Consider the following 19829-nt stretch of genomic DNA (forward strand, 5'->3'; position numbering starts at 1 on the left):
ACTCTGTGACTCTATTAATTATGATTTGTGAATTAAGGCTAACATCTATTTCTGAACACCATTGCAGGCTTTGAGTTTGTTTCCCTAAGGCAGTGTTCACTACACTATATCAAACGAAGGATGATAGTTCACATCTGAATGGCCCAGTTGTGATACAGCTGCATGCCCCAGTCCATTGAGAATGTCAGTATCAGAATCATGTCAACATATAAATTCTAATAAAAAGGAAAGAAAAAGCATAGGCACTCCCCCTTACCAAGACAGTGGCAGGAGAGCAAAGACATAAAGCACTATGTCACTTTATATGTGAAAGTGTATTTGAGTATAAAGCTCAGGAACCCTGACAAAAAGCGTCCAGAATTATAGCTTTGTTGTGTAGTTCTTCATACTTATAAATAGAAAGTTTATAGTATTTCTTGTTGAAAATAATACTGGTGTAGTCTGCTTAGCATGCCTGAAATCCTGGGTACAAGCTCCAACACAATGGTAATCTGGAACATGTTGTTCCTGTGAGTAAGAAATGCAGAGGACTTAAATTTCTTAATGCCTGATAACTAACTACTAACTTTCGTTAAGTAGCTGCTTTGGAGCAAATCCTTCTTCAGCTGTGACTTGCTTGGTACCAGATTCATATATGCAAAAGAAAAAAAAGTTGGGACTCCCCACTTTCCTGAGAAGGAATGTTGACGAAATGTGAAACAGAACAGTTTTTTCCCTTATTACCACACACTACGTTTTTGGAGGGAAAAAAAGTTTGCTAAAGAATGCAAAATGGCGACCTTCCGTGACGTCATACCTCTAGCAGTCGCGCACTGGGTCTTAGTATGGGCGGAAGAGATTTAAGTAGCTTCGCCGTGGGCGATCGTGACTATACACGCAAAAGGAAAAGCTTCAACGTCGGGCGGATGTGTCCGACGGATAAGCTAGTAAGGGCGGAAGTTCTCCTTTTAAGGGCGGAAGTTCTCCTTTTAAGGGCGGAAAGACTAATCTAAAAATAGCTCCAGCGCCTGTAGTTTTTCAGTCACTTCCGAGGCGGATCGGAAGTTGCTTTGTTTTGCTTCAAGATGGCTGCTGGGATGTATTTGGAACATTATCTGGACAGTAAGAGCAGGCTGGAGGAGGGGGTCAGGGGGTCATAGAGTGGTGGGTGGGATCGGGGCCAAGAGAATCTATGGCCCCGGAGTCCCGGTATTGCGAAACTCACAGTTGTGAAGGGGTTTCGTGGAAGGATTTATTGGAAGGTGAAAAAAGAGGGGGCGGGGCAGTAGCTTTCGAGGCCTCACTTGGGTGTTAGACCTGGGGGGCGCTGCGCGGTGTGGATCAGGGATATGTCTTGAAGGGCTAGTAGGCATAGCAGGAAAGGTATGTGTTGCCCTCATTCTTCATGGTCTCTGACTTCAGGGTAGATTTTTTTTTTCCCCCCCAAAGTGGCTCCCGGTCGGTATCACACACTGCCATTTGGGACAGCGGCAAAGACTTGCTCCAGTCTTTTGCAGTCAGTTTTTTCAGAAGGTGGGTGGGGTGGGGCTACCCATGTTAAATGAACTGGAAGGCTTCTTTTCTTGGAGGAAAAAATCCAATACCCATCAAATGCAAATCTGATGTTATGTTTATGCCATTTGTGTAACCCACTCGTTGACAAAACATCCTGTGCACTTAGGTTTGTCTTAGTGGCCAGAGTGATTTTTTTTTTTTCATTTTTCTAAGAGTGATTTTTTAATTCAACAGAGAATTATTAAGGAATTGCATGGGTCAAACGTAATGGCAGACACTGGACATTTAGAAGCTTACAAGCTTGTAATAAACAGATTCTGCAAGTAAACAATTAGAAAACTGCCAGGCGCTGGTGGCTCACACCTGCAATCCTAGCCACTTTGGAGGCTGAGATTAGGAGAATTGTGGTTCGAGGCTATCCTGGGCAAAAAATAAGTTCTCGAGACCCCATCTCCAGAATAACCAGAGCAAAATAGACTGGAGGTGTGGCTCAAGTGGTACTGTTTTGCAAGTGCAAGTGCAAAGCACTGAGTTCAAACTCCAGTCCCACCAAATCAATAATAATAATTAGAAAACTGTGCCAACTGAAATACTAGGACTACATTGAAAAGTCAGTTGGTGGGCTGATGGAGTGGCTCAAACAGTAAGAGTACCTGCCTAGCAAGTGTGAGGCCCTGAGTTCAAACCCCAGTACTGCCAAAAAAGAAAAAAAAAAAGTTGGTATAACAGTGGTGAAAGGGACTAGGTTACCTGGGATATACAAAAAACTTTTACAGAGAAGGCAATTTTTGAATAGGATCTTGAGGGTAATTTGTATATTTGCCAGTGCAGAGCGATAAAGGGAATTCCGGATTGGAGACGCCATTGACACAGGTATTTGTGATGAGTTTATGGGAAGGTGAAGGAAAAGAGTTTCAGAAGTGTTTGACATATGACTTTAAACTGAGATTGGAAGTGAGTCTGAAAAGAGGCTGGAGCTAGATTGGACAAGGTCTTTTAAACTGAGCTAAGAAGTTTGCATTTTAAAGTAGAGTATGATTTGTATAAAGGAACATAACTGACATACAGTAAGTCAGAGCATAGTAATGTTTGCAAAAGGGAGATGAGTTAGTGATAACAGTCCAAATCAGAGATGAGGACCCAACTCAAGGAATGACAGAAATTTTTAGGAGTTAACAACTGAATGACTGAGGAGTTGGAGAGAAGGAAGAATCTATGGTAGACAATATAGCATTAACAAGATAGCAAATTCAAGAGTAATAGCAACAAATTAGACTTAAGCATAGGAATGGTAATTATATCTATGAGAGTGAAGGAGATAAGTCAGGGAAAACAAGTGAGAAAATGAAAGGATTAAAATGTAATCTCAAGAAAACATTTAAGGGTCAGGCATCAATGTTGTAAGTCTCAAAAGGTATAAGATAATAAATGGAATCCTGAGGAGGAAGGTTACTTGGAGAGAAGTTAGTACCAGCTGCCCCAGAGATTTTTTTCTTTTTTAGGATAGAATAACAGGTCATCTGATTTGGTAAGCCAACCCAGTGAACTGGTGTTGGGCAGACTTGAGATAGGTTAAAACAGTAAAGGCATTTTAAAAGTTTGAGGTAATCTGGTTCATACCTATAATCCTAGGTACATGGGAGGCAGAGATTTGGGAGGATCACAGTTGTAGGCCAGCCTGGACAAAAAGTTTGAGGGACTGTATCTTAACCAATAAAGAGCTGGGTGTGGTGGCACACGCTTGTCATCCAGCTAGACAGGAGCATAAATAGGACAATCACAGTCCAGGCCAGTTGGGCATAAATGGGATATCTCAAAATAACAAAATAACCTTATCTTAAAACCACCAAATAACCAAAGCAAAAAGGGCCAGAGATATGGCTCAAGTGGTAGAGCCCCTGCCTAGCAAGTGTGAGGCTCTGAGTTCATACCCTAGTTCTGCAAAAAAAGAAAAAAAGTGTTTGAAGTGTGGTAGAGAACTTTACTGGCATGGGCAAGTATTCGTGGGTTTGATTCCCCAGCACCAGAAAAACTTTTTTTTGAGATGGAGCTATGGGAAGAGATTTTTTTCTTGTGTGGGGGAGATGTAAATGTTCATAATTTATTCAAGTATTCACTGAGTGTTTTCTGTGTGCAAGTCATAATTGTAAACACTAGGGAAATGAGGGAGGAGACAGACATATTTCAGTCCTTCTGAAGGGCTAGAGAGATAGACACTGAGTAACTACATAATTATTTAATTACAGCTGGATAAGTGCTAAAATAAAGCTAGAATACCTTGATGGTTTATATGGAGGACACTTGTCAGAGTCTGGGGAAGTCAAGTTTGAGCTGAACCTTGAAGAATGAGCAGGAATTGAGTAGGCCAGGAGGTATGGTGGGGGTGGGAGGAGGAAGCTGGAGCAGTGCATTCCAGCAGAACAACGTGGAAAGCTGCTGGCAAGTTTGAGGCACTCAGAAGGCCAGTGTGATCAGAGCAGAGAAAGCATGAAGAGAGACTGAATGGCTGGTTGTGAGGTAAGCAAGGGTCAGTAAGTGCAGAACACCCTACCAACAATATGTTACTGGAAGGTTATAGCAGGAAAGTGACTTGAAGTTTTCATTTCTTAAGAGAACATTCAGGCTATTCTATGGAGAGTAGATAGTAGATACTAGGATGGTATTTGGAAGTTAAGGTCAAGGTGCTTGGAGGCAGAGATTGAACATAAAGGAAAGGGAAAGGCTGATATGTACAATAAGGCCCCTGAAGAGGAAAGGGGTAGGAAAGTTGTGCAGAGGCAGAGAAATTAGTTGTGGGGAGACAGAGGCAAACACTGCCCCTTGTGAGAGACATGATGAAGGGGCTGGAAGAGTGGCTCAAGAGGTAAAGTGTCTGCCTTGCAAATGTGAGGCCTTGAGTTCAAACCCAGGTACCACCCAAAAAGGTAGAAACGATAAATCCTCTCACAGATAAATCCAGAGGTTTCAATGAGGGAAAACAACTGTACTTTAGAAGGAGCTGTAGGACTGGGAGTGTAGCTCAGTGGTAGAGACTTGCCTAGCATGTTCAAGGCCCTGTATTCTACCCGCAATGCTGTGAGAGGGAAAAAAAAGAAAAAAGTAAACAAATAAAAATAAAAGGAGCTTTAAAGGGCTGGGGTGTAGTTCAGTGGTAGAGTTCTTGCCAAGACATGTACGTAGTCCACTGACTCTTGTTTTTGTCTTTTCCCTAGGTATCGAAAACCTTCCCTTTGAATTACAGAGAAACTTTCAGCTTATGAGGGACCTAGACCAAAGAACAGAGGGTATGTACAGAATAAGGAGTTCTTGTGTGTAATCACTTATTTCTCTACTTTCTATTACCATATCATATGTTATGATCTGAGGAACTGTGATTTGACTTCTTGTAATTCTTAAAAACTTTTTTATTGTTTTGTAATTCTTAAAAGAAGGTAATGATGATCCTCATTTCTATATCAGCTTTTCCATAACAGATGGAATGAAACATTGCCTGAGATGCTGCCAGGAGCCGGTGGCCCACACCTATAATCCTAGCTATTCAGGAGGCAGAGCTCAGGAGGATTGCAGTTTGAAACCAGCCCAGGCAAATAGTTCATGAGACCCTATTTCAAAAAAATCCATCACACAAAAAAGGGGCTGGTGGAATGGCTCAAGGTGAAGGCCCTGAGTTCAAGCCCCAGTACAGGGAAAAAAAAAAAAAAAAAAAGAATTCAGAGATGTCATTATCTCTACCTTCCTCAAGAAGAATTCAAGATACCAATGTCGACTCTAGCACCATCTCTGCTGTCCATGTTCAATACATTTATATGATAACTAGAGTGTTTCTACCTCATTGCATTGTTAATGTTGCCATCACAAAATTCACAGTGGGCTTTAGACTACAGTTCATGTTGTAGACAGGAATTTTGCTGTATGAGAAGTTCTTCTTAAAAGCAGAGAAAGAGAAGAAATAAAGACAAAAGAGAAAAGAAAGGCAGCAGTTAACATCAGGATCTCCACACTGTATTCTTCAACCCTACAGAAGTGTTAGATGCCATCTCTGGCCTTGGACAGTGAGCAGATTTGGCTACATTGAGGCATCCACTTGGAGCCTGAGAGAGGCTGTACTCCAATGGTCAGATTGGTCTGTTCAAGATCCAACGTGTGTTGGAGCTGTTCTCATACCCACTGAAGGATATATGTCTTACTTCCAGTCCATGTTGCCATGCTCAAAAATGTAACAAGCTGGCATTAGGATATATGAGTCTGTGCTTAAGTTACTCAGGTTAAGTTTTAAGTTTACTCAAGAAAAGGTGGCCTGTGCTGGTGGTTCACACATGTAATCCTAGCAACTCAGGGTCAGAATCAGGAGGATCGAGGTTTGAGGCCAGCCCTGGCAAATAGTGTGTGAGACCCTGTCTTGAAAATACCTAACACACAAAAAAGGGCTGGTGGAGTGGCTCAAGTGGTAGAGCACTTGCCTAGCAAGCATGAGGCCCTGAGTTCAAATCCCAGAACTGTCAAAAAAAAAAAAAAGTGAACATCACCTAAAATCCTGACATCAACCCCTGACAACTGCATGCCAAGTGGTGGGAACCAGTTGGCTTTCTTTGTAACACAATTCTAACTCTAGAGTTAGAGATTATGAAACTATAATAAGAAGCTTTTTCAGCTTCTTCCAAAGGCCTGGAGAGCATATTTGCAGATCCTCCTTGAAGTGTTGATGCACCGTGTTAGTCAGACTTTCCCCTTTCTGTTAACATTTTTATGAGCCTTGTCAAATGTTAGGGAATATATGTCTTCAGTCTGTGTCCTGGGCCATCACCAGCCTTCCCGTATTAAACTGTTTGGAGCAGTATCTAAAATGAATAAGCAGAAAAAGTAACGGGAAATGTAAGCAAGTTGCAAATGATAAGCAAAACAGGGTAGGCAGTAAGATAAGAAGAAGAACCGCTCCATGGAGGAAGTAGGGCCTAATGTTAAATATTCAGATCCAGCCTTTGGGAGGTGGAGGTGAAGATCACAAGTTCACAACCAGCCTGGGCTGCATGGCAAGATCCTACCTCAAAAAAAAAAAAAAAATTCTGGAAGCCAGAATAGCAGATGAAGCAGCCTGATTTGTAGCAGTCAGAACTATTTTAGAGCTAGGTATGGTGGCACACATCTGTAATCCTAGCACTTGGGAGGCTAAGATAGGAGGATTGCGAGTTAGAGGCCAGCCTGGACTACATAGTGAGACCCTGTCTCCAGAAAACAAAAAAAAACTTTGTGGGATGTTTTTGAGACAAGAATCAAGGTAGCCTTTGGAACAAAATTCATGTGTCAAGAAGCAGCAAGTCTACAAAGAAGCATCTTCAAATATCAACAAAAATATACCTCATATTAATATGGTGTGTAAAGAATTCCACAATGTGTTGCAGTGATTTAAGTCCCAACTATGATAGCAGTGTTTTCAGCACCTTGAAGGCACCTCTGCTACAAAGAGTGTCGATGTGTTTTATTATTTGAGTACATGGCACAGTGAACATTGAGTACCATTTAGTTCCAAGGTTGTCATGGTCAATGGAAAAGATTCAAGGAGCAAGAGGAAGAAGTATGTTTCATCTAGTCACCCGGGGCCATTGTGACCAGGCCTCTGTCTCTGTTGTAGACCTGAAGGCTGAAATTGACAAGTTGGCCACTGAGTATATGAGTAGCGCCCGCAGCCTGAGCTCCGAGGAAAAATTGGCCCTTCTCAGACAGATCCAGGAAGCCTATGGCAAGTGCAAGGAATTTGGTGACGACAAGGTGCAGCTTGCCATGCAGACCTATGAGATGGTATGGCCCTGTTCATGGCTCCTTACTACCTCCCATCTAATCCTTGGGGTCTTAGACCCCTCTTTCAGCTATTGGGATCTGTTTTGGATCTGGGAGATCCATAGATTCTGCCTGAGCCTGTTTTTCACTGGAACCAGCATTACATCTCTCCTTTATTCCCGTGCAGGTGGACAAACACATTCGGCGACTGGACACAGACCTGGCCCGTTTTGAGGCTGATCTGAAGGAGAAACAGATCGAGTCAAGTGATTATGACAGCTCTTCCAGCAAAGGCAAAAAGAGTGAGGAGGGGGGCGGGGCTTTCAGAGGCAGGCCAAGACTCAAAGGGAAAAGAAGCTGGCTCTTCACCTATGAGGGAAAGAGAGAAGGAAGAGGACTTAACCCATCTTTCTGTCTCTTGCCTCCTGGCTTTCCCCCTCTTCCCCAGAAGGCCGGACTCAAAAGGAGAAGAAAGCTGCCCGTGCCCGTTCCAAAGGGAAGAACTCAGACGAAGAAGCCCCCAAGGCTGCTCAGAAGAAGTTAAAACTTGTGCGCACGTGAGTGTCCCCAGGATGTACTCTTCTCTCCTGATACCCCCACTCCCACTCCACACTTCCCCTTGCCACTTTTCCTGTGTTCTCCTTGTCACTTTGGTGTCTGCTAGACAGGGAGGAGAAGCCTCAAGCCATTTGCCCCACCAGAATCTCTTCCTAACACTTCTGAGAGTCTCAGGTTATAGTTTCCCTTCCTGCACGTGACACTTTCTCTTCCTCTTGGCATGCAGAAGTCCTGAGTATGGGATGCCCTCAGTGACCTTTGGCAGTGTCCACCCCTCTGATGTGTTGGATATGCCTGTGGATCCCAACGAACCCACATATTGCCTTTGTCACCAGGTCTCCTATGGAGAGATGATTGGCTGTGACAACCCTGATGTGAGAACCCTTTTGCCTCAAGATGGGGGGTTATGAGGTGCATGAAAGAAGTGTGTATAAGGAGGGTGGCCCATGGCTGAAGAGTGGGATTCTAGAATAGAAGGATGTTGGTTGGAGCTGGGTAGTCTTGGGACTTCCAAGTCTCCAAAGGGTTGGAATAAAGGGGCACTCCTAAGGAATCTGTGAGTGTCTTCCTTTCATTCCTCTGCCCCATCCAGGGACCTGCCACATCTTCCACCTTGTTTCTTTTCCAGTGTTCCATTGAGTGGTTCCACTTTGCCTGTGTGGGGCTGACAACCAAGCCTCGAGGGAAATGGTAAGTGACAATTATCCTGAAGATGAATGCTAATGGGCATCTTCCTTCACTCACTTTTTCCCTGCCCCGCTCTTTCATGTTTCTTTCTAGGTTTTGCCCACGCTGCTCCCAAGAACGGAAGAAGAAATAGATGAGGGCCTTGGATTCCATCACAGATTCTTCCACATCCCCTGACCTGGGCTAGTAGGCAGAGGAATGCCTGTATTGAGGCTGGGGGTCTAGGGAGATGTGGATGATGCAGTACTGTCATCCCTTCTCCTCTCCTCTCCCCAATCCCGGTGCTGAGGCTGCATCAACCCTGGTAGGGAGGGTGCCACAGCCACTCATGGTATGTGCTCTCATTCCACCTTCCCCTTCAGAGGGAAATGATCTTGCCCGCTGTCCTTTTGCCTCCATGCTGAGGTTGGTGCTGTATTTCCGAGGGAGGGTCCTCTTCATTCCCCTTGCATTGTATTTAAGGACTAGGGCAGTAGCATGGGGCATTTCCCCCAACCCACTTAATCCTCCCTCCCCCTGTGGGGGGCTAGGTGTGATAAACTTTTTTCTCCATTCTCTTTGTTTTTTTCATGTTGAGGGATTCCCCTAGATCATTTGGGCTCTGGCCCTAGTTAAAGGGGCACCCCTTTGTGCCAAGGGGATTCATCCTGGACCTGAATGGAAGCGGGGGTAAGGTAGACTGCAGATAACTCACATGTAAAAGGAGTTTGGGTAGGTAAATAAAAGGTATCCATGTTGGCCTGCTGTGTTTATTGTAGAGACACTATTTCTGTACATGTGCTAAGCATTCTTTTGGCATCCTCTTGGTTGGATGAGAGGCAGGAGGATGACATACCAGAAGTAGGACAGGACATGAAACCCAAAGTGAGACTGTATGCTGGCATCCACAGCTTCATAGCCTAGGAAAGGCAGAGGTGGCTGGAGGAGTGCCTCAGACCAGAGCTCTCAGAACTTTGTAAATTGTGCATCTTTTCTCCATAAAACACCTTTTGCTGAATTTCCAATAAATGATGTATTTGTGTTATATATGTGTTATGCTATTAGCTTGATTTCTTATTTTAAACATGAACCAGATACAAAACATTTTCTTCCCATACCCTAATGGATTTTGTTGCTTGCCTCCCTGTTGGAAACAACTTTTTGGACCACTGAGCCATCCTTTCCTGAGCGCTCCCAATGAACCCTGCTGCGGCTGCGGATCTTACCTGGAGGTTCCGTTCTAGCTCTTGCCCAGGTGTTCTTGTCTTTATTTTGTTCCATCTGCTGTCCCACAGCCCTGCGTAGGCTCACATCTAGGTCTCTACACTACTGAGCATTACCTCCCTGAGCCCATGTTTCCTGTCTGTAAAACGGATAATCATCCACCCGCCAGAATTACTAAAGGAATTAGAGTAGTATTCAACTGCCGGGGCCTGCCCCGCTAAAGATCGGTTGTGAGCGGCATCTTCCACGGTCATCCTCAGTGACCTGTGAGGCCCCTGGGTCGGGGGGGACGAGGGGAGGTCCTGCCCCTCGCGTGCGTCACGCGGCCCCGCCCCGCCCCTTGTGACGTTGCGTGGCAGCGAGCGCACCTTCGCACTCCGGCCGCCTGCCTGCCTCGAGACCCTAGCTCGCACCGCACCGGAGCTTGGCCCGTTAGAGGTTCTTTGGTCCGGGAAACGCGGGCCGATCTTCCGGAACCATGAGAAAGCTAGCTACTGGCATCCTCTCACTCCTGAAAGGTGAGAGGTTCCCACCTGGCCGAACTGACCCCCTGGCTGGGTCCTCTACTACAGGGAGCCCGTTTTATGGTTTCGGAGACACTTTCTCCCGGCGGTCGCCTTGGGCTTCTCCCTCGCTTTTGAGATTCTTCCCAATCTTACCCCTAGGGTCGCACCTTTGCCTCTGACTCTAGAATACCCCTCAGCCTGGTCAGGAATCACCCACCTGGGACTACTCCCTCTCCTTATCCCCCTCCGCTCCAGTCCTTAGTTCATGTGGGGTCTCACTTGCCAACCTGGGTGTGTCCTGGACCCCAAGTGAGTTTTGGGGTGCAGCCCATCCATCCATCCGTCCCCTACTCCACAGTGCTGCTCCTGCTTCTGCCACCTGCTCCAGCCCAGGACTCAACTTCGACTGCCACTCCAGGCAGCCCTCTCTCCTTTACCGAATACGAACGCTTCTTCGCTCTGCTGACCCCAACCTGGAAGGCAGAGACCACCTGCCGCCTCCGTGCAACCCATGGCTGCCGGAACCCCACTCTTGTACAGCTGGACCAATATGAAAACCACGGCTTGGTGCCAGACGGTGAGGGCCAGTCCAATCCAGAGTTCACCTAGGCTCAGTGCAGAAGTCCTGAGTTCACATGGGGAGCTCACTTAGAGCAGGCCCTGGCCTTCCTGCTGTGTTGTTCACCTTCTCCACCTCTGCCCTTTCTCAGGTGCTGTCTGCTCTGACCTCCCTTATGCCTCCTGGTTTGAGTCCTTCTGCCAGTTTACTCAGTATCGTTGCTCCAACCATGTCTACTATGCCAAGGTGAGGCCCAAGAGGAAGGTTGGATCTGGTGACCCAGAGCCAAGAGGAGATGGGGTGGTAGCAGCAGCAGGGAGCTGAGAAAGGGCTCCAGAAGGAGCCCTTAAATCTTTAGATCCTCCCTCCCTACCATTTTGCCAATCATTCACCCATATTATATGTCAACTGTTAGAAGTACTGTTCCCAAACTGTGATCTCAAAGAAATACAAGGGAGTTACTCAGCAAGGCAACAAGAAAAGTTTTACTTCTGCAGAAGGGTGCAGCCACAGACCATCGTTTGATAGGCAAAACACACTGAGTGGGGAGTCCTCCACTCAGTTTTTTTCTCTCTGCCCCTCACTCTGACAGACGGGTTTGAGTTCACAGTCTGCCCTATTAGCTAGCTTTTGTTTGAGATAAGGGCAAGGTTTTCCCAGGCAGTGACATTTTTTACAGCTCAGGGAGAAAGTGATTTCCCAGGGTCCCCTGCAGATGGGGGAGCAGGGCTGACATTTTTACTTATCAAGCAATTTGAGATTAGCTCTTTGTCTTGCAGAGTCAAGAAATGTTTCACAAAGCAATTTGGGGAAATTAGTTAGCATTTACACAGTGATAGTTAATTCCTTTGACAGAAAAGACCTAACTTTAGTTGATTCTTACGTGAACACAGTGTCACCTTGGGCATCATATTGTCTGAACAATGCCATTACTCTCAGAAAAGTAAGGCAGAGGGGAGGGAAGAGGCAGAGATAAGCCCTCCTCCTAAAAGGGCAGATTCAAGTCAAATACAAAAGAGTGAAGGCAAGAGTGAACACAAACACCCTTTCTGTCCAGAAGAGGGCTCCTGCAGGGACCATATTCTTCAACCCTACTGAAAAACTGTGAGAGATGTGACAGGCAGGGGAAAGGGACTGAGGAACAGGAGAGGCTTTGGTAAAGGCATTCCCATTTTCCTTTTCTCCCTGTAGAGAGTCCGGTGCTCCCAGCCAGTCTCTATCCTCTCGCCTAACACTCTCAAGGAGGTAGAGACTGCATCAGAAGCTTCTTCCACCACCATGACCTCCCCCATGGCATCCCATGCCACAGGTGAGACCTCTTAGCATCTGGAAGACCATAATTCCCAGAACTCGGGGAAGGGGAAAAGTTAGGGCTCTCCTATCCCAGAGTGTCTTCTGCTATTACTTGGAGTCTGCCTGAATCCACTTTTCCTAGCTCCAAAGACATTCTAGCATTGGAAGCCTCTGGGCCTTTTCTAAGCAAACATCTTCATTTTAGAAAAGATTGGAGCTGGGAGGTATAGCTCAGCAGTAAAGCATATACTTAACACAAAGCCCTGGGTTTGATTCCCGGTACCCCTCACCCCAGATAGAAAGTTGCTAGCTACTTAGAATACTTGGTGTTCTCTAAAATAGGGGGACAAAGGGAAGAAGAGCACTTACAAGGTAGATAGAAAGGTAACACATTTGCCAACACCACATTTGCCATGGTAATATTCTTTCAATTTCATATTCATATTAGTTTCTTGGGGTTTTTTTACTTAATTGTGTATAAGTTTCCTCTCCTTTCCTTCAACTTTTTGTTAATGTGTGTCCCTCCTCTGTGGTCAGAGTCCAGAAGACTGACCATCTCTTTACTGGTCCCTCCTAAATTTTGCTGCAGCCACAGAACGACAGGTCTTCCAGCCTTGGCCTGAGCGGCTTAACAACAATGTGGAAGAGCTGCTTCAATCCTCATTGTCCCTGGGAGGCCAGGAGCAACCATCTGATCCCAAGCAAGGCCAGGAACAACACAAGCAAGAGCAACTTCAAGAACATAAGCAGGAAGAAGGACAGGAGCAAGAAGAACAAGAGGAGGAGGAAGAAGAGGAAGAGGGAAAGCAGGAAGAGGGGCAGGGGACCGAAGAGGCACTGGAGACTATGTCTAGTCTGCAGACAGACACAAAGCCCAAGTTTCAGTCTGAATTTTTGACTTCTAATCCATCTTCCTTCACTCCCCGGGTCCGAGAAGTAGAATCTGCTCCTATGGTGGACAACATCCAGGAGCTTATTCGATCAGCCCAGGAAATGGATGCAATGAATGAAATGTATGATGAGGATTCCTACTGGAGAAGCCAAAACACTGGCAGGTACAAGAAGTTATGAGTCCCTCAGGGGCCCTGCCATCCCTGCCGCCTTCTTTGGAAACAAGAAGCCCACTTTCCCAGCTTCGGCCTCCAGACCCACTCAGACCTGCTTGGGCTTAGGCACAGCGAGCAACTGCGGACCTTACCTGTTCACTGTGCCCGTTGTTAGCTTAAGCCCTAACTTAGGTACCCATTCCCCTTGTGATGTAGCACTTAACCAGGCCTTGATTCTGGTCTTGTCTCTATCCCTGATTAGCATTTGCAATCTTGAGAAAGTTATTTCTTCTTTCTGTTTTGTTTGTTTGTTGTTTTGTTCTTTTTTGAGACGTAGTCTCACTATGACCCAGGCTGGCGTCGAACTCACTATGTAGTCCAGGCTGGCCTCAAACTCGAAGTCCTCCTGCCTCAGCCTCCTGAGTGCTGGGAGTACAGGCATTCCACCACCATGTCTAACTCATTTCTCCTTTCTGGAGTTCCTCATTTGTGAGGAACTACAGGCAGTTGGTGTGAGGGCCTCTCAGGCCCCATGCTGAAGACCCCTTGCTAAGCATGCAGAAAGTGTGTGACCAAGACCAGCTGCTCAGGGGAGGGGGAGAGACAGGATGTAGCTTTCTGCCTCAGCCCTCTGGCATATCCCCACCAGTCAGTACTGTCTTCTTGCAGCCTCCTGCAGCTGCCCCACACGGAGGCCCTGCTGGTGCTGTGCTATTCCATTGTGGAGAATACCTGCATCATAACCCCCACAGCCAAGGCCTGGAACTACTTGGAGGAGGAGGTCCTTGGTTTCGGGAAGTCGGTACGCCTGCCATGCTGTTTATTGGATACATGCCACTGGGCATCCTCTGGGCCTGGCCCTGTGTGAGGCCAGGGGAAAGGGGGCTGGGCACGGAAAGCATAAGGCATAGTTGGAGAGATCCTGTCTAAGTGGGACTCCCTTCCTTGGAAGGACCTCTCCAACCCACCTTAGAGGAAGGCTGCCAGCACAGTCCAGTCTGGAATGCATCATTCAGTCCTCTGTGTTGTTTTAGGCCACAAGTCACCTCTGATCCCACTCACCATCTTTTTTATTTTTTGCGGTACTGGGGCTTGAACTCAGGGCCTTCACCTTGAGCCACTCCACCAGCCCTACTTTTTTTGTGAAGGGTTTTTTGAGATGGGGTCTCTCGAACTATTTCCCCGGGCTAGCTTCAAACCACAATCCTCCTGATCTCTGCCTCCTGAGTAGCTAGGATTACGAGCGTGAGCCACTGGCGCCTAGTTCCATTCACCGTCTTTAGTACCTAGCTACACCTTAGATGCAACTCTCTTTTTCCAGAAGGCCCATAGAACCCATCCCATGAAATCTGAAAAAAAGAGATTCAAGTCTCAATGTGTCTTCCACATCTAGCAAGCCTATTCCCAGGAAAATATACTTTAGGTATCCTTTTGTTATGTTTGAGGTGAGGCTGATCTGGAATGCCTGGCTTCAAGTGATCCTCTTGCCTTAGCCTCCCAAGCAACTGGGACTACAGGTACACACACCACACCCAGGTCCTAGGTTTAGAAACAATACAATTTGTAAACATTTGTCGGGAGCTGGTAATGCTATACATTCATTCATTTGTTTAACAAAGACTGGGCACAAACTCTCTCCTAGGTACTGAGACACTAGCAGTGCATACAGTACATCTAATGCTTGGTCTCTTGGGATCTAGTGGAGAAGACAGGCAGGACAGTGTAATCAGATCAGTGCTGTAGTGGGGATAAGTACAAAGTGCAGAGAAAGAGTATATGGGGTGAGGAGGCAGCTTTCTGTGCTTGGGAGTATCAGAGACTGCTTTTTTAGAGGAAATGGTGTTTCAACTGAGACCTGAAGATAGAGAAGTTAACCAGGCAAAAGAAAGGGCCTGATAGAAGCAGTAGTACATGCAAAGGCTCTGAGCAAAAAAGATTTCATGAAGGACTCAGATGAGGATACTGTTTGTGCCTAACGGGGCACGAGGGAGGTTAATATGGAATCAGTAGTACTACAGAACAAGTGTGCTAGGAATTGAACAGAGGTTTTTTAAAACTTGTACGAAGTTCAGAGGAAGCTGGGCATGGTGGGTTATGCCTGTAATCTCGAGCTACTCAACACAGGAGAGTCACAATTTGAGAGCAGTCTGGGAAAAGTTAGCACAAGCTCCTATTTGAAAAACTAAATGCAAAAGTACTGGGGGCATGTGGCTCAAATGGTAGCATGCTTGCTTAGCAAGCTTGAGGCCCTAAATTCAATCCCCAATACCACCCAAAAAAAAAAAAATGTCATGAGAGAGCTCTCTGGATGACTTGCTTGGATAAGGGAGTAGTGGAGTCCATTTTACCTGGTACAGAACAACAGGAGACAAAGATGTGAGGGTCCTAATGTAGGAAGCCTTGAATGGCAGTCTCAGGTATTTCATTTGATAGAGAAGGGGAAGTAGATGAGAGGTTTGGGTAAGGACCATGCTGCTGTGAAGAGCGAGCAGGTGCTTTAAGAGTCCATGCACTGTTAACGGGCTGCAGCCATGGGTGAGGAAGGAGGATGGACGATGGGATTGGTTAAAGAAGCTGCCTACCAGATGCTCCCTCTAATGCTGAGTCGGGGTGGAGAGCTCAGCTAGGGAGACTCCACTCTGAGATCTTCCAAGAACGTGGAATTTTGGAACCAAGATGTGTCGTAGAGCATATAGGTTTTAGAGTCACAAGGACCTGGATTCATGTCACAACTACACCTTCTATTAGACATGAGGCTTTGAGTCATGTACTCAGCCTCGCTGAGCCTCAGTTTCCTCATCAGTAAATGGAAACATGTATTGGTATTTCTGCTGTTGTGTGTGTGTGTGTGTGTGTGTGTGTGTGTAAGATAGGATGTCACTGTTTAACTCGGGCTGGCCTCTAACTCATGATTCTCCTGCTTACACCTACCAATAGGATTGTTGAGAAAATTAAGATGAGTATATAGCCATAATGCCAGCAATATGTCTCTCAGCAAATACTTGTGTTATCATTAGCAGAGAATTGAGTGTTACAGGTTCTTTTCAAATAAGCTAAATTAGGGGCAATGGTAGGTCACCTAGTGATATATTCCTGCTAGGCAGTGAGGATTTGGAATTTGGGGACCAGATCAGAACTGATGATAAAGATTTGGGTGTCACCAGAAGATAGGTGAAGATTACCTAGGAAAACCATACAAGGAAGAGGGGAAGAAATAGTTAAGGTGAGGTCCTGAAGAGCCCTTGGGGGGAGGGGACAGGAAGAAAAGCTAGGGAAGAGCCTTAATACACAAACATCCTGACAGGCCACTCTGGAGGGCTGAGGTGAGGGAGAGAAGGCCAGGCTGTGGAGTCCCAGCCTCAGCCTTTCATCCACACTCCTGCCCCAGGTCTGTGACAATCTTGGGCGCCGACACACATCTACCTGTCCCCTCTGTGCCTTCTGCTCCCTGAAGCTGGAGCAATGCCAATCAGAGAGCAACTTGCAGCGGCGGCAGTGTGACCCTTTCCACAGGACACCCTTTGTCAGCCCCTTGCTCACAGCCCAGAGCATGTCGGTCGGCACCCAGGTACCTAGCTGGGCAGCCTGTGGTGGGGGAGGCAGAAGGGGCCTTGGGAGGGAGGCCTTCAGGGGCCAAGGGCATGCACTTCTAGCCTATCTCCTGTGTCACAGGTAGGGTCCCGAGACAGGGGCCACTTTTATGGGCTAGATCTGTACGGTGGGCTCCGCATGGACTTCTGGTGTGCCCGGCTTGCCACAAAGGGCTGTGAAGATGACCGAGTCGCCAACTGGCTCCAGGCTGAGTTCCTTAGCTTCCAGGATGGGGATTACCCCACCAAGGTTAGACCCTTTCCCTAAAGCTCAGCATTCCCAACCCCCAGTTCCTAGGCACTTGGCTCTAGGTAGCCCTAGGAGTGGAAGGAGCTTGGGCCTTTGACTCTGAGACCTCTCTTCAGGCAACCTCCTGCCTGTCTCCAAGAGACCTTACACACCTCTGCCCCAATAGGGCAGGATCCTATTTGACAAATCAGTAGTGACCCTGCCAGGTGAGAAAGCTCAAGAGCGGGAGGCAGGACATGGAGATAGAAGTTCAAATCCCAGCTCTGCCATTTACTTGCTGAGTGGTTTTTGTCATCATTGCCCATTCTGGGCCGAAGTCATACTCATCTCTATGCTAAAAGACTAGGCAATGTGTGAGGGGCTGCCCAGCCCTGTGATGCATGCTTCTCTACCTCAGCCCTGACAGCTGCCTCCTCCACTGTTTCAGTGTTTTCAATGCTCAACGACATCAACCTGGCTCCCCTCTCCCCAAAGTTATCTCCCCTGCAGAATTCCCTCTTGCTGAGAGCCAGGCCCTTGGCAGCCTTCCCTGTGGTTTGACAGGAAACACCCAGGCAAAGAAAAATAGGAGCAGCTTAAGAAAGAGTAGGGGCTGGGATTGTAGCTGAGTGGTAGAGTGTATGCTTTGCATGCTGGAGGACCTGGGTTCTATATCCAGAACCTGGGGAGAAAAAGGAAGAAAGGGCTGGGAGCTGAACTGAGGTACCCTGTCCAGCTCTTGATCCCTAGATCTGGAAGGAGCTCAGAAATCATATTAGCCACTCCCCAGATTTATAGATGGGGAAGCAAGGACAAAGAGGGAGTGATTGACCCACTGTCACACATCAGATTCTCCTGCACTCCCCTTACTCATTACCAAAAGGATCCCTGATATTTGGATCACTAATTGGGCTGCCTTCCTGGTTTCTGGACTTTTTTGTTTTGTTTTCCATGCTGGGGATGGAACCCAGGGGCTTTGTGTATGCTAGGCAAGCACTTTACCACTGAGCCACACCCCCAGCCCATGTTCTGGACCCTTGACCACCACCTTTTTGTTCTCATTCTTCACTTTCCCATCAAACTGATTCTGATTCTCCCTGGCTACTGGCTGCTTCCCAACAGTCTGTGACTGAAGGTGGGAGGGGAAGGATGGAGGGGACTGAGGCGTGTCCCTCAGAGGAAGCATAGTGAGGAGCTCCCCAGATGTGCAAGGTCTGGTTCTTGGGGGCCTCACCCCACCCCTAGTTCTGCTGTTGCTGGTACACTAGGATCTGGTGGTGTGTCAGGTTTCTGATTGCCCCTCTCCCTCCCTGGCTCCTGGCGTAGGTTTGTGACACAGACTATATCCAGTACCCAAACTACTGTTCTTTCAAAAGCCAACAGTGTCTGATGAAAAACAGGAATCGGAAGGTGAGCTCCTACTGTGTCCCTACCTCCCAGCCTCTGCCCCAGACTGGTCTATTCTGATTCCCCCTCTTCTAGAAACTGGGCTGTAGAGAGGAGTTCCCTAGTTGCATCTCTGGGTCAGGGGTCTCCATAGAGTGCCTCCTCCTGAACCCCAGTCCTGAAAAAAGCCAGGTCTTCCCAGGCAGGAGCAATGGTGGTCCCTGTGGGCACCACAGGAAGAACCCTTAGCTGGTCTGGGAATTGAATGTTGAGTTTCAGTCTGGCCTCCCTTTCTTATTCACGTGATAGTTTAGGATAAGTCAATTCCCATCCTTAGCCTTAGCCTCCCCATTTTCAAAAGAAAGGAGTTGGCATCCTTATAAAACCCCACCTGAGTTCTCTCTACTACCCTCCTCTTGTTCTTTCGGGGCTCTGACACCTCTTTACCTGTACCCTCAATGCCCTGGCTCTGTGACACAGACTATATGCACAATCCCTGTGTAGGTGTCCCGCATGAGATGTATGCAGAATGAAACGTACAGTGTGTTGAGCTTGGCCAAAAGTGAAGACATTGTGCTTCGATGGAGCCAGGAGTACAGCACCTTGACTATAGGCCAATTTGGATGAGCTGGGGTTCATTCTGACCCCACCCCAGCCCACCTTTCTGCCTTCTCCATTGCTTTTAGGCCTCTTCTGTCAGCTTCCAGGATGCCCCTTATAGGTTTCTTAGCTGGTCCCTATTCACATGTCCCTTGGGTTGGGGCAGCTGTCCCAGAGAGGCCCATGATGGAACTCTTCCTGCCTTAAAGGATCTCTTTATATAAAGTATTTATTTTCAGCCTGTGTGGTTTATTTTGGTTTGATACCCATTCTTGGCACCATCCTCTGAGACTCCATCTCCAGCCTCCAGTTTTATGGATCCATCTACAGATGAGGAAACCTCATGGCAATGGCACTGAGGGAAGCAACCATCTGCAAGGAGAAGCGGGAGACCTAACCAGTTGGAGTTGGACTGAAGAAGGCCATGGCTGGGGTTTTAGGGTTTATGGGCCACAAGACCATACTCGTCTTCATTCTGAAGCTCTGTCCCAGGAGTTCAGTTCTGAGTATAGGATTGTCCCAACGTAGAATAAAGGCCAGAGCCTCAGGCCATGTTCACAGGTCAGCTCCTGGGTAGTGACCTCTTTCCAAGAGGGAGGAGCCGGGCACCAGTGGCTCACGCCTATAATCCTAGCTACTCGGGAGGCAGAGATCAGGAGGCGCTCGATGGGAAGCCAATCAGGGCAAATAGTTCAGGACACCCTATCTTGAAAAAAACCATCATGAAAAAAAAATAAATAAATAGGGCTGGTGGAGTGGCTCAAGCGGTACAGCACCTGCCAAGTAAGCATGAGGCCCTGAGTTCAAACCCCAGTGCCACACACACACAAAAAAAAGATAAAGGGAGGAAACCTCTAGGCACAGGTGATTCATACCTATAATCCTAGCTATTCGGGAGGCAGA

General features: G+C 47.1%; 2 protein-coding genes across 9 annotated transcripts; both read left to right on the plus strand.

Moving 5' to 3' along the window:
- The first annotated feature begins 958 nt into the window (after window positions 1–958).
- Ing4 (inhibitor of growth family member 4) lies at window positions 959–9538 on the plus strand. 7 transcript variants are annotated; one of them, XM_074076201.1, is made up of 9 exons: window positions 1078–1101; window positions 2326–4011; window positions 4707–4778; window positions 7124–7290; window positions 7457–7571; window positions 7718–7826; window positions 8054–8201; window positions 8456–8517; window positions 8608–9538. In XM_074076201.1, the coding sequence occupies exons 3-9, from the start codon at window positions 4751–4753 to the stop codon at window positions 8645–8647; spliced, it is 669 nt and encodes a 222-aa protein (XP_073932302.1). In that variant the 5' UTR covers window positions 1078–1101; window positions 2326–4011; window positions 4707–4750; the 3' UTR covers window positions 8648–9538. The 7 variants fall into 7 exon arrangements, with proteins under 7 accessions (XP_020013875.1, XP_020013870.1, XP_020013872.1 ...); XM_074076200.1 differs by having other exon boundaries at window positions 1087–1101; window positions 2321–4011; XM_020158288.2 differs by lacking the exon at window positions 1078–1101 and having other exon boundaries at window positions 2346–2367; window positions 3914–4011.
- A 79-nt stretch (window positions 9539–9617) lies between these two features.
- Window positions 9618–19060, plus strand: Acrbp (acrosin binding protein). 2 transcript variants are annotated; one of them, XM_020158278.2, is made up of 10 exons: window positions 9691–10235; window positions 10582–10800; window positions 10934–11028; window positions 11974–12091; window positions 12665–13130; window positions 13791–13923; window positions 16510–16689; window positions 16794–16961; window positions 18267–18350; window positions 18831–19060. In XM_020158278.2, the coding sequence occupies exons 1-10, from the start codon at window positions 10196–10198 to the stop codon at window positions 18951–18953; spliced, it is 1626 nt and encodes a 541-aa protein (XP_020013867.1). In that variant the 5' UTR covers window positions 9691–10195; the 3' UTR covers window positions 18954–19060. The 2 variants fall into 2 exon arrangements, with proteins under 2 accessions (XP_073932299.1, XP_020013867.1); XM_074076198.1 differs by lacking the exons at window positions 13791–13923; window positions 16510–16689; window positions 16794–16961; window positions 18267–18350; window positions 18831–19060 and having other exon boundaries at window positions 9618–9748; window positions 12665–13712.
- The last annotated feature ends 769 nt before the right edge of the window (window positions 19061–19829 follow it).

Source organism: Castor canadensis, chromosome 6 (genome assembly GCF_047511655.1).
Source record: "Castor canadensis chromosome 6, mCasCan1.hap1v2, whole genome shotgun sequence".
In the NCBI taxonomy this organism is placed as follows: Eukaryota; Metazoa; Chordata; class Mammalia; order Rodentia; family Castoridae; genus Castor; species Castor canadensis.

Excerpts from the sequence above, each read along its gene's own strand:
- Ing4 (XM_020158281.2), top strand. The coding sequence starts at position 1,065 with ATGGCTGCTGGGATGTATTTGGAACATTATCTGGACA. Across the intron at positions 1,102-4,706 it reads TTTGGAACATTATCTGGACA|GTATCGAAAACCTTCCCTTT; the intron begins GTAAGAGCAGGC and ends TCTTTTCCCTAG. Across the intron at positions 7,572-7,717 it reads TTCCAGCAAAGGCAAAAAGA|AAGGCCGGACTCAAAAGGAG; the intron begins GTGAGGAGGGGG and ends CCTCTTCCCCAG.
- Acrbp (XM_020158278.2), top strand. The coding sequence starts at position 10,196 with ATGAGAAAGCTAGCTACTGGCATCCTCTCACTCCTGAAAG. Across the intron at positions 12,092-12,664 it reads CATGGCATCCCATGCCACAG|CCACAGAACGACAGGTCTTC; the intron begins GTGAGACCTCTT and ends ATTTTGCTGCAG. Across the intron at positions 18,351-18,830 it reads TGAAAAACAGGAATCGGAAG|GTGTCCCGCATGAGATGTAT; the intron begins GTGAGCTCCTAC and ends ATCCCTGTGTAG.